This window comes from Hoplias malabaricus, chromosome Y, assembly GCF_029633855.1.
Source record: "Hoplias malabaricus isolate fHopMal1 chromosome Y, fHopMal1.hap1, whole genome shotgun sequence".
Taxonomy (NCBI): Eukaryota; Metazoa; Chordata; class Actinopteri; order Characiformes; family Erythrinidae; genus Hoplias; species Hoplias malabaricus.
The window spans coordinates 60,616,384-60,630,791 of NC_089820.1; the positions used below are offsets into that span (position 1 = coordinate 60,616,384).

A 14,408-nucleotide genomic window follows, 5' to 3' on the forward strand; every position below is an offset into this window, starting at 1 on the left:
TGGCATTTGTGACTCAGATATAACCATCCAACATCTGTACCTGACTTCTTTTACGCTTTAGTGTCTGCCATCCAGTCCTCATAGAAATATTCCAGGATTTAGAACAAAGCCTTTCCAGAAAACGATAGGCTGTCACTGTAGCAAACACAGTTGGTGTGTAACTCATCCACTCATGTTAAGCAGGCTGTGATCTCTCCACAGGGGGGCACCATTGTCAGTCTTTGATGCTTCTTTAGAGAAGTGCTTTGCATCATTAACACTCTGCATCCTTTCTAATTAAAAGTATATTTAATAAATTGACCATATGACTGATTAATTAACTTCCCACCAATCGCAGAAGCTAACCAGATATTGTCCACCTCTTCTCTCAGAAGCTGACCCGTGTCTCGGCTTTCTGCTCGCAACTGGGAATGCTGGGAACATCTCGGCTGACCATGCGGTGGCGAAAGTGACCACTGAGGGAGATGTAGATGAAGGGGTTGATGCTGCTGGAGGCGTAGCTAAGACACACGCTCAGGTAATAACAGGTGTGATATGCCAGCGAGGGGCGTGGCACCTGGAGGTTCACCAGCTGCAGGATGTTATACGGCGCAATGCTGAGCAGGAACACAGCCACCAGGACCAGAACCATCTTCGTCAGCCGGACCACACGCTGACGAGGAACGCTGGTGCTGTACCTGAAAGTAAAAGCCACCATATGCAACAAGTGCACATACATTTGGAAACTAATATGTAAAAATTTTAAATCATAAGCATTATAGAATAAAAGCACACAGATCTTAATTTGATGCAGGTTTCTGAAACTCATTCATTACACAATAAATGATACATATGTTCAGAATGACAGTGATTATAGATCACTTACAAGTAACACAATGAACATAACAACTGAAGACTGAAGTTCATTTATTCACTCATTGTCGCGGTGGGTCCAGAGCCTACCTAGAATCACTGGGCGCAAGGCAGGAACAAACCCCGGAGGGAGTGCCAGGCTTTCACAAGGCAACACACATTCAATCAATCACACCTATGGACACGTTTGAGTCGCCAATCCACCTACCAACGTGTGTTTTTGGAACTGTGGGAGGAAACCCACAGGGAGAACACACAACACTCCTCACAGACAGTCACCCAGAGGAAACCCACGCAGACACAGGGAGAACACACCACACTCCTCACAGAGAGTCACCCAGAGGAAACCCACACAGACACAGGGAGAACACACCGCACTCCTCACAGACAGTCACCCAGAGGAAACCCACGCGGACACGAGGAGAACACACCACACTCCTCACAGACAGTCACCCAGAGGAAACCCACGCAGACACAGGGAGAACACACCACACTTTTCACAGACAGTCACCCGGAGGAAACCCACGCAGACACAGGGAGAACACACCAACTCCTCACAGACAGTCACCTGGAGGAAACCCACGCAGACACAGGGAGAACACACCACACTCCTCACAGACAGTCACCCGGAGGAAACCCACGCAGACACAGGGAGAACACACCACACTCCTCACAGACAGTCACCCGGAGGAAACCCACACAGACACAGAGAGAACACACCACACTCCTCACAGACAGTCACCCGGAGGAAACCCACGCAGACACAGAGAGAACACACCACACTCCTCACAGACAGTCACCCGGAGCAGGACTTGAACCCATAACCTCCAGGACCCTGGAGCTGTGACAGAGACACTACCCAAGAATGAAGTTGCAATAATAAAAATACAATCATAATGCTATTAAAATAAAAATAATATCCAGAAATGTGGGGCGGTACGGTGGCGCAGCAGGTAGTGTCGCAGTCACACAGCTCCAGGGGCCTGGAGGTTGTGGGTTCGATTCCCGCTCCGGGTGACTGTCTGTGAGGAGTTGGTGTGTTCTCTCTGTGTCTGCGTGGGTTTCCTCCGGGTGACTGTCTGTGAGGAGTTGGTGTGTTCTCCCCGTGTCCGCGTGGGTTTCCTCCGGGTGCTCCGGTTTCCTCCCACAGTCCAAAAAAACACACGTTGCAGGTGGATTGGCGACTTGAAAGTGTCCGTAGGTGTGAGTGTGTGAGTGAATGTGTGACTGTGTGTGTTGCCCTGTGAAGGACTGGCGTCCCCTCCAGGGTGTATTCCCGCCTTGCGCCCGATGATTCCAGGTAGGCTCTGGATAAGCGGTTACAGATAATGGATGGAAGGATCCAGAAATGTGTATCATATTAATTAACATGGTGAAAGTAAAGAAATGGTAAATAATCTTTAGTGGAAATAAATGATGTGTAGTGAATATAAACAACCTGTAGTGAAGGTAACTAACCTGCAGTGATGGAACATAAAGTGTAGTGAAAGTAAATGACCTTTAGTGGAAATAAATAATCACTAGTGACTGAAGATAACAGGGCTGTAGTGAAAGTAACTCACCTGTGAGCTTGTTTGTTTTTGCGATACATTCTCCAGGTGTAGACGAGGATGAGGACATAGCAGGTGAAGATGAGAGGTAGAGGGAGGAAGAAAGATGTCATGGTCTGGTACAGAGTGTACCTACACACACACACACACACACACACACACACAAAATTATGGACTCCTTAATGGTTCTTTAGGAACAACCAAATCTTTTATTACTTAAGATGTACCTTAACCAACAACGTATTTTAATTAAATTGTAATAGTACTCTTTATTTTATCAATAACACCAATATATTTTATTTTATTACAGATATACTTACTACCTTTATTAATAACAAAGGTGGTCATTTGACCGAATTGTAAATACTGAACTTTGTAACTCTGTTGGATCGTCTGCTTGTCCACCCTCGGCCACCAGGCGGAGGCACAGACCTCAGACCGGAGTTCTCTTTCCAGGGACCAAGGTCTCTCTTTCCTGGGCCAGGATTCCAGGAGTCTTTCTATGGATTCTCCAATCCACTGTTTAATCCCTTTAGCTTGTTTAGCCGTAAGTTAAATTAGCCAAAGTAGGAGCCCAGGTCAGGCAACCTGACTTTTAATAACTTGGGAAAATGAATATGGAAGTTAATTAATGTGTGCAGTCAAGGGTACTGTGTATTTTACAATGGTTTTGAACAAGGCTCAGCTCTGTTAAGGAACTGTGTTTGTAGATGCTGTTGAATCATCCTCTACAGCAGTGTTTCTGTGCCTCTGCAGTGGATGATCAATATAAGTTCTCACCACAACACCTCTCTGGGAGAGACCAGGTTGAGAGAGCAGCTCTCCAGTCCATCTCTGAAGCGGATGACCTTTGAGTGGAGCCAGGCCGGCAGCACCAGGACCAGGGACATCACCCACACACACAGGTTAATGCGGATGGTCCTGGACCTCGTCCGGAGGCTCATCAGACGAAAAGGATGTACCAGAGCCAGATACCTGAAGAAAAAGGTTTTTTTTTAAATCATTTTAACACTGATGGAGTTGGCAAGCCAGGACGTACCTGCCTCTTCAGTTGGAAATAATGTAGCTAATAAATAACGCGACCTAAACTGCTGAACTTAAGTCAATATATACGCAATATGGCCAATATTATGTAGACACATGCTGTGTTGTTTCTAAAATCAGTGGTATTAATAGGGAGAAAACAGAGAATATAATGTCCACATGAAAGCAAAGACCAATTGGACTGGACCACACTCTGGAGCTGTCACATATCAGCACAAGGTCACTGTGCTGAATTCCAAGTGTGGGCTAGAAGACTATAAAGCCCCTGGTAATGGGCTGTAGAATAATGAACCTGTGTTTTCTACAACGTTGGGGCTCCATCCAAGTCTAAGACTGAGAGAACTAAGCATCCATCAGAACCTGACCTCACTGATGCTACTGTGGCTGAATGCCACCAAATCCTCACAGCACTGGCAGCAAGTCTAGTATAACGCCTTCCCCGAACTTTTTTATACCATTTATTTTAGAAGAAATGCTGGATATCATCATACTTTTGAACATGAATCATTAAAGTTAATATCTAAACATCAAATTTATGACTGTTTTTAAAAAGTCACCTCATTACTTGATAACTACTGTATGAGGCAATAATATATAACAATATTCAGCCTGCTCTGAGAAGACTAAAAACAACATATTTAGGGAAACATGACTATCTGTGCTTTACACTGATTTATACTTTATCACATTCAATTAGTTTTTTCATATTTCCCAGGCTGTGTGTGTATATGCATTCTGTTTTCTGCTTAATGTTTCCTATGCGATCTCAGCAGGATGGCAGCATGCTCACTGGAGGCCATTAAACTCCACATCTCATTTGAAAAGCCTGGATTCCGGGAAGAGCCGTTTTAATAAGGCTACATAAGCTTGTGGTGACATTCAAAAATCATGCATAGACCTAAAAAGTAATGAGGGCTTATTATAATAACTGATATTAAAAAAAAGGCAGATTTAATCGAGTTGGATGTTAAGTTTATTTATAGTATAACTTTAAAATTGAGGGCAGTGCCCTGTAACGACCGTCAGTCACAGATGATGTATATTGATGTATATTGAAATGTTGAAAATGTGTTTAAAATTCACATCTTTGTTATTAAAACATTGTATACAGGGGGTCCTCGGGTTACGTCAGTCCCGAGTTACGATGTTCCGTGGTTACGACACATCTCCCATTTACTGTATAAAGCCTTGTTTCGACTTAAGTGGTTTTGCGTCGTAAACGTCGTAACGTGAACTTCGTGTTTGGTGTGCGCAGCGGAAGAACACACGGTTACGCGGTTCAGGACTGAGGTGTTTTTTGATAAATACTGTGTTAGGAAGTGCTTACAGTATGTTATTTACGTACAGTATGTACGTATGTTCTGACTTACACCGAAAATTTGTTTACGACGCGAAGTAGGAACGTCGTAAGTCGAGGACCCCCTGTATTGCGATACATATTATTGTATAATATTATAATAATATTATTGTATAATATAATATTATTATTAATGAATTATTGTCCAGCCCTAAATATATATCAGCCATAACATATCTCTCTAAGAAAATGAGCAAAATGGGTTTAGGATACAACACAAATACAAGGTTTTCAGAATCAGGTGATGAGCTTTCATACCCTCCTCCACAGGTTACATAGTGAAGTTTCTGGAGTGCTAAGCCCTGAGTATCAGTGACAGATGCTCTGTTCTTATTACAGCTCAGTTGAGCATCACAATAGTTTTTAAGCTGTAATTTTGAGGCAAAAATATCATATAGTGTTGCTTTAAATTGTAAAAATAATGAAGGAAATGATGTGATGTCACACACTCCTGGGCTTGTGGGTTCGATCCCTGCTCTGGATGACTGTCTGTGAGGAGTGTTCTCCGTGTCGTGAGGAAAGAAATGCATTTTATAAAAAGGGTTTTTCAATTCAAACCACAGACGTCGCCTTTAAAGGCACAGTAACAAAACAGTATATAGTAGTTATAGGGAATAAAGGGCGTATAAAAATTTATTTTGATACTCACTAAAGTGGGGTTGTCAGTGAAGAAACATAAAATATTAACAAATTGTAGGTTATGTGAGTTTTAGCACTTCTGTTGTGTCATTTTGTGATGGCCTATCACGTCTGAGTGGTGGTGGTTGGTGCTGAAAGTGAGGAATAATTCATTGGTAATTAAATAAAAGGCTGTGATTAGTTTTCCTGGAATGGCAGATAGACCCATTTTCCTGTGATAGTCTGGAGGCATTTCTCTCCCTTGACAAAACACATCCTGCTTTAATGAGTTCAGTGCTCTTGTCACTCTGAGACATGTTTCTCTGAAAGGTCAGCAGACTGATGGAGAACTGAGACACAAATAAATAAAGAAATTAAATAAATAAAGAAATTAATAAATAAGCGAACCAAAAAACAACGCTGCTTTGCATTAGCTTTTGAGGCTATGAAGGAAAGGATGCAAATTTTTAGACTGCAAATAACCCCAGGAGTATTTTTTTCTTTTTTCTTGCCAGGATTAAACACACACCAGGATAACTTTCGGCCACAAGCCAAAACCTCTTAACTCCTCTCACCTCAAAGTATCGGCTTCTGCCTCTAACTATTTGGCATGAAAGATTTTTGCCCCTTAGTAGCACAGGTGTTTCTCCAGTAAACTGATAGAGTTCCTCACGCTCTCTGAATCCAGCACAGAGGTAAATACATAAGCCATTTAAAAACTCAACAACATGCCAGAAGACCACCATGTTGCATTACACACTAAAGTTTCTGGACCACACTGATTACAAGTAGGTAATACATCATCTTCACAGTCTTCTTTATGTCAAAAGATGTAAAGACATGCTCATTTTTGACTGAAACACTGAACAGCACCCCTGTAGTTTCCTAAACGTGAGTGAGAACCAAGCCCAGTTCCATCTGGTGCTTCGCATCTTTTTCTACTGAACAAAAAGGGCATTAATTAGTAAGAGCCTCTTTTCTTCTGGGAAGGCTGTATAATACATATTGGAACATTGGTGTTAGGAGGATTTGATGGTATTCAGCCACAGGAATATCAGTGAGGTCAGGTGCTAATGTTGGACGGTACTTTCTGGCACTCTAACGACACTTTTCCACTGCATGGTACCAACACTACTTTAAAATACCCTTTGCTGTAACTAGTGGTACACTCAAGGATTCATGTACTATACCTTTAATTAGGGAACATAATTGTACCATATTCTATAATAATTGTAATTTTAAAACATTCATTATGCTCCTTTATTTGACAGTTATATAACAAAAGATTACCAACTCACTCCTCTCCTTCTGGAGAAGAGAATGTAATGCACCTTTAGGGAACACAACTGGACTTTAACAAAACTGCTGTACCTTTTAAAGGCATATTTACACTGTTTGTAGCTTTAGTGAAAATAAGGGAACTGTTCTGTAACTTTTTTTCTGAGAGTGCACGAGTAGGTACTAAAAAGTTGGCAGTTTCAGCTGAGTAGTGTAGGTACCATGCAGTAGAAGTGCACAGTATCTCATACCTAAGGCATTTGTTGGAGCTTAATAAATGCCCAGAGTACAGTTCCACTGCTCCACAGCACAATGCTGGAATAATATATACCCCACTAGCCTACACTTGCCATAAGGCATGGTATATATGACATTAGTTGTAGAGAGTTGGGAACTGTTGAAACATAATCACATTTCATAGAGAGAGTCCTATTTCTTTCAGTAACAGGCTTATGGGGCCATGCCAACTCATCTCAGATGTATTAGATGGAGCTCTGTTTCTTCAGAGAACACAGTACAGAGCACAATTCCAATCTCAGGTGATTTATGACCCACCTGTCCAGGCTCATGGCAGTCATCACGGCAGCACATGCGACCTGGTTGCAGTTGTCCATGGAGGAGATGATGGTGCAGAGTGAGCTTCCAAACACCCAGTGACCCCCTCGTGCCCACTGATGAATCAGAAATGGCATCACAGTCACATGCACCAGGTCAGCAATGGCCAGGTTACCCACATACACATCCGGCACGGTCTTCTTACTCGACCTGAAATGACAAAGCTGAAGTTAGTGGACCAGAAGATGTTAATTGGGAACAAACTGTCACTGATCCCTTTGGTTAATGATTCCGAATAAGCCTTTATAGATGTATATGTTGGACTATGTGAGTTGTCATGAAAAGCTTGTGTACAGTGAACTACAGCAGTGGTTCCCAAAGTGGGGAACGCAGCAAGGCAAATGAATACATTTATACAGTGTAAGGCATGTCACTTGTAATAATTCCACTGTAAAGGTGAGTGGTCAGTTTCATTCAACACACTGGGATCAAGGACCAAGACCCAGAGACCCCTGGAGCTATGTGACAGCAACAATGCTGGAGGTACAACGGTTGAATAGAATTTGTGCATCAATATAATAAGTGTCCAGACTTTGCCATTTGGCCAAATGTAATCTCCAGCTACAGAGGCTCAGATTAAAACGGGTCAGAGAGTTAAAATCCTGTAATTGAAATTTGACTTGAGATGAATTTTACGAAGTGTGGTCTCTGTGTGTAAAATAGATTATCATGGTCAAAGGTGAAGTGGGTCTAGAACAGGCAAAGCTCACACATTCATAAATATACACAGGATACAGGATTGAACTTGAGATTTTTTTTTACTAAAAATTATTATCTATCATTATTAATCATTAATTAATCATTATCTATAAGCGCTTATCAAGTTTTGTGTTGCGGTGGGTCTGGAGCCTACCCGGACTCAATGGGGGCAAGGCAGAAGCACACCCTGGAGGGGGCGCCAGTCCTTTGCAGGGCTAAAAGTACAATTATAAATGTAAAATTTGTAAAACCATATTCACAAACCAGTGCCACTGTCAAGCTCTGGACTTCTAGACAGCTCCACACTGACAACTGAGCTGGGATTACATTCCATGCAACCATCCTGCACCTCGTATACAGCAGATTGTGATTGTGATTAGACAGATCAGCTTGTAATGTTTACACAGTGTGTGAATGATGGTGACGGTCCATTAATTTTCTATTAAGATCTGCTCTGGAACCTGCAGTGGTTTCAGACACTTGTCTGCTCAAGCAAAAAAAAAGCAGCACCGCTTTTACACGCCGCTGTGAACCAGGCCATACTTAAGAGGTGATCTGTTTACCCTCTGTAGGCTGAGCAGAGCGAGTCTCTAAAGTGAGGGAAAAGCACAGCAAACCCTTTGTCATTCTTTTACTGAGAGTTTACATCCAACAGATTGTAGAAGATACCACTGGAACGCCGCAGGCTCATTATACAGCATTTTACACCAACGCCAACAAACTGAGGCCCTGGAATAAGTGCAGAGCACTGCTATCAGATTAAAAAAAATGGCCACCTTGTTTCTACATTCTTTTACCATTTTATCAGCTCCAGCTACAATGTAGGTGCACTTTGTAGTTTTACAATTACAGATTATAGTCCAGCTGTCCACCGGACCAGCACAGAGCAGGTATAATTTGGGTGTTTGATCATGATTCCTATAATTTAAAGAAACACTATGTAGATTTATGTTGCATCACAATTACAGCTTCAAAATCATTGAGATTCTTCAATGACCTCCAGTAGGGAGAACAGAACCTCTGTCAATGCTACTGTGTTCAGCACTGCAGAAACTTCACTATGTAACATTTGGAGGAGGGTAGGAAAGACTCTGAAAGCCGTTATGTATTGTATCTTTAGATTTGGAAGTGAGAACCAATAAACTGCATGTTCTTACCCCAGCTTCCTTCATAAAATTCCTGGGGAGTTGAGCGAATATTCTTTCCTCATTTTTTCTTCTTGATTTTCTACCTGATCGGTAACAGTGTGGATCCCCAGATCTTTCAGCTGTGCTGATAAATATTTATTAAGGCCAAGATCAGGAAAAATTCAGAAAATGAAGTTTCATTGAACTCCTTGAGGCCCGAGGCTCCTTAATGCAGACTGGATTTGACTCCTGTGGTGAGGGTGTAAATATAATGAGCAGATATCAGCTTTGAGTAGACGACACTGATATTTGAGCCGTTGCTTGAGGAGTAGTTTGTTTTTCTTTAACGAAGCTGCTTCTACTCTTCGGTGAAGGCACATTTGCTGTGAGATTTGATTTCTTTGGCATTTGTCTTTCTTTCACAAATAAAAGGGTGGTCAAATGCCGATGTTGGATCAGTTCTGGATCATAATCAAAACTTCAGCTGGTCCCAAAGATATTGGATGGCGTTCCAATACAACAGAGACCACAGGTCGTAGGCTATTAGCACTTTTTAAACAGCCTTCACATATTCTCAGAGATGCCCCCTGACTGCACATTTCCAACACACCAAAACACCTGATGTGGGGGTAGGGGGGGGGAGTCTTGGATATTGATGAGACCGATGAGGACAGTGAGTCACCACATCACACAAAAGAACCACTCATATTTCAATCTATTAAAAAGAAAACTACACACTGCTTCATCAACAACAAATAACACTTAAAAAAAAGTCCCTTACAACGGAGACAGCAAGGCATGCTGGGACATGAATACCTTAAGCCTCCACTGATGCAACCAAGGGGGTAACCATAAGTCTTCTCTAGCCCTCACTCAGCACTGGGCATGGTGACCTTAAGCTTATGTACGGCTGCTTTAGAAAAAAAACATTTTACTGGTCAAAGCCTTTCTATTAAGTTCTACAAATTGTGCATGCACTGTCAAACACAGGTTTACCTCAGAGGAGAAGACAGGAAGAAAAACTCTAGAGCAGCACAACCAATCCCCAGGAAATCCGTATATATATTGTGTTTTGGCCACTGCCCAACCCTGCATGACCATTGTGAGTGATCACTGAACCCAGCACGGACCAGATAAAGGCAGCATGGCATTCTACAAACGAAGCAGAAAGCTGTATTTTGTCATGTTTCTGAACACTATCCTATCAAATGTTTCTGAGAGCAAACTCACCACAGTGTGTGAAACTGCAGTGTGCTTAGAGCTGGGTGTTTTCAGTGTGAAGCCTATGAGGAATCTATAGGAGCAGTGTGGAGGTCTTCTTGTTATAAATGAGTTACTCTACCTTCACTTTTAGTATGTACAGCCCTCAAAACACTGGGAAACACTGCTGTCCAAGAGACTGGTCCAGGTGAAACTATAGCGGAGGTCTTACACTGCTATGCTGTATTGTCTGTCAATATTTCAGACTCAGTGCTGTGATCAAATGTTTTATTTCACATTTCACGCTTAAAAATACTCCTTTTATGACAGATGCTTTCTCTATAGCTCTTCTCCGATCTGAAACGAGAAGTTGATGACTGAACACCTGCTGAGGCTGAGGCTGACGGAGATGCAATAAGACTTTGAGACTGGATTCCTGTGAGGAATGATCAGATCTTCTGACAGATTTAATCTCGATTTTTCTCTCAGCTGAAGAGCTCTCCACTCTCCTGTGTGTATACATTAAAACCTTGAATGAATCCATCCTGAATGTTAACCCTGGCGGAATCTGTATCGCTTCTGTTTCTCTTATATTTTCAACACACCTCAGCCTGGATACTCACCACCTTTCCCTTGTTATAACCAGTTAGTCATGATTGAGACTTAAGTAGGGACAGATTTCAAGCTCTGCTTTACTGATGTAAACGTCAACACCTAATAAAGTGGCTGATGTTAAATATAATATTGCTCCAAATTAAAAAAAGAAAAATGGTATAAAAATAGTGCATTCTGGGAGATACCAAGTAGTGATGTTGAGGTCTGGGCCCTGGGGTAGCTGGGGTTGATTTCTATTTTTGTGTCTATTTCCTTTTCTCCGTGTGGGTTTCTTCTTTTCTCTTGCTCCGCGACCTTTCAGACCCACAGTGTCGAGTTGTTCATCTCACCATGGAAGGATGGAAAGCTTTAAGTGCTGTTTATCTGGCATTGACAGTATTGGTGCAAGGTTGTTGGACCAGAATTGAAAGAAATGAAGGGTCTCTGACGTCTGCTAAGCACTTGTTATATCAAATGAACAATAAAATCACAACACTTCAAGGTCAAAACAGACTGAGTGAGCCGATACAAAATCAACTGATGTGTTAGACTGCGTGAGATCCAATCTACAACAACAAGAGCGGGAATTTGGATTATTTTTGCTGAATTTAAGGTGGACTGAGACCTTTACTAATACATTACTCTCATATTTTATTGACTGTGGTTCAATGATGCATCATCAGGAGCTTCATGAAGCTCAACATTTGGTCTCTGTAACAGCATATTGTATATTGCCTCTAGAACAGGTTACTGTAAACTACAAGTCTACCACAGACTACTAAAAATAGTATATATTTGAATAACTTATCAATACATTAACTGTATAATTCTACATTTGTCATTTTACATTACACAGAAAATGACAGGGTGTGCTCAAACTTATGACTGCTATTGTAATTGCATGAACCTGATGATTCCCATCGATTAGCTTTGACTGAACAGGATTTATAGCTGTGTATTTACAATTTTGAAAAAAATACTTTTTTTTTTTTTTTACAAAATATAAGATGTACAGTTAAAAATAAGTAAATGTAACTTGTAGCATCATTAATTATGGACTGACCACTGAATTCAGCTCAGTTCAACTTTTAATTGGCTGTGATCAGATTGTTTCAGGGATCAGCTGATTTGAGTTTACCTTAAAATGGTCACCAGCACGAGGATGTTGCCCACCAGACCCGTGGAGCACAGGAAGCCGATAAACACGGGCAGGATCTTTGTCTCAGTGAGATGCACGAGGCTGCTGTAATCCCCCTGTGGACCGGGTCCGGTTCCGTTAGGTCCAGATACGTTGAACGGGCGGGAAGTTCCGTTTCCAGAACCTGTGTTCAGCTCCATGGCCAGTGTTTAACCGGACCCTCTCACACTCTCACTCACTGGCCCTGACTCACAACTCACACGAGAGAGAGAGAGAGAGAGAGAGAGAGAGAGAGAGAGAGACTTTCTCTCCACCTGAATACAAACAGGCCACGCCCCCTGTGATAATATTCGCTTATGCATTTACATTGGCACTGGTTAATAGATGGAAATAAACAGATGAATGGACTGAGATATAGATGGAGAGATAAATGGAACGACCAATAGATGAATGGATAACTGAATCTCTCCAGAAAGATGTATATCTATCCTCCCATCTATCAATCAATTCTTCCATCTGAAATGAAGGGTACTCATGAGGAGTCTGTTCCTCTTCACTGCAGTAAGAGTTACATACTAGAACATAGCTGTGAGGATTTGATGGCAACATTACTGAGGTCAGGTGCTGATGTTGGATGATTAGTTCTTGATCGCAAACACCACTCCAACTCATACATTCATTCATTCATTATCTGTAGCCCTTATCCAGTTCAGGGTCGCGGTGGGTCCAGAGCCTACCTGGAATCATTGGGCGCAAGGCAGGAATACACCCTGGAGGGGGCGCCGGTCCTTCACAGGGCAACACAGACACACACACATTCACTCACACACACACACCTAAGGACACTTTTGAGTCACCAATCCACCTACCAACGTGAGTTTTTGGACTATGGGAGGAAACCGGAGCACCCGGAGGAAACCCATGCGGACATGGGGAGAACACACCAACTCCTCACAGACAGTCACCCGGAGCGGGAATCAAACCCACAACCTCCAGGCCCCTGGAGCTGTGTGACTGAGACAACTACCTGCTGCGCCACCACTCCAACTCAGTATCATTTATTTTTTTGTCTTGAACATTGACACCTTAGGCTCATGTGCCGCTGCTCTGGAGCATCCATTTTCATTTCATGAGATCGATATTTTTTCTCAGCAGCACCTAAGTCACCCAAGAGTCCCTTTTATTTGGTGCCTTCAATGTAATGTACACAATGTGTGATTGTGATTATTATACAATCAGTATCTGTCAGTATCTGGAACCACCTGAAAACACTGTGGACAGGGTGCCAGTCCATTGTAGTGCATCACACAATCAAGAACTTACACCAAAAACAAACTAGAGAACCCAGAAACCCATGCAGACACAGGGAGAACACATCAAATAACTCAAAAACAGTGAGAGTGAGGTGAGGATTGAACCCAGGACCCCATGAACTCGGAGTTGCATCACAGTGACATGATTCAATCATCTATTATTTTGGACTTATTGTGAATTATTGTTAGAAACATGTAAAATGATGATTGAGGACAGTGCTATTTCTACAGTCCACTTTATACCGGCAAGCTCAGTATCAAAAGCACTGACTTTGACGAAGGAGTGTGTGAGGGACTGGTTGAGTGTATGGTGCTCTGTGATGGACTGGGACCCTGACTGAGTAAACTCGGGACCCACTGTGACCTGGAAGTGGATTAAGTGATGAAAGCACGACTGAATTTGGCCAGCGGTTCCCTGATGCTTTCAGACAAAAGTAAAGGTATTGCTTAAGTTTGGTAATGTGTTGTCAATTTTGTTACACTGCATTAAGTAACAAATCGAATAGACATTTATTCGTTCATTCTTGTATTTTCTCTGCGCACTCCATCAGGTTCAGGGTCACAAGGGATCCAGAGACTGTGGGTGCAGTACTCAAGGTAGGAACACACCATAGCCCTGAAGTGGATAAGGGTTACAGACAATGAATGAATATTGTAATTTCTCCCTGTGTCTGCATGGGTTTTCTCCGGGTGACTGTCTGTGAGGAGTGTGGTGTGTCCTCTCTGTGTCTGCGTAGGTTTCCTCTGGGTGACTGTCTGTGAGGAGTGTGGTGTGTTCTCCTCCGGGTGAATGTCTGTGAGGAGTGTGGTGTGTTCTCCTTATGTCTGCATGGGTTTCCTCCGGGTGACTGTCTGTGAGGAGTGTGGTGTGTTCTCCCTGTGTCTGCGTGGGTTTCCTCCAGGTGACTGTCTGTGAGGAGAGTGGTGTGTTCTCCCTGTGTCTGCGTGGGTTTCCTCCGGGTGACTGTCTGTGAGGAGTGTGGTGTGTTCTCCCTGTGTCTGCGTGGGTTTCCTCCAGGTGAC

The 14,408-nt window shown here is 42.6% G+C and overlaps 1 protein-coding gene across 1 annotated transcript; it reads right to left on the minus strand.

The window, feature by feature from the left end:
- Window positions 1-367: 367 nt before the first annotated feature.
- On the minus strand, window positions 368-12,272 carry LOC136679773 (melanin-concentrating hormone receptor 2-like). Its single transcript, XM_066658444.1, has 5 exons — window positions 12,073-12,272; window positions 7,255-7,464; window positions 3,183-3,377; window positions 2,415-2,534; window positions 368-677 (listed from the first exon to the last, which is right to left on the minus strand). The coding sequence occupies exons 1-5, from the start codon at window positions 12,270-12,272 to the stop codon at window positions 368-370; spliced, it is 1,035 nt and encodes a 344-aa protein (XP_066514541.1).
- Between the last annotated feature and the right edge of the window lie 2,136 nt (window positions 12,273-14,408).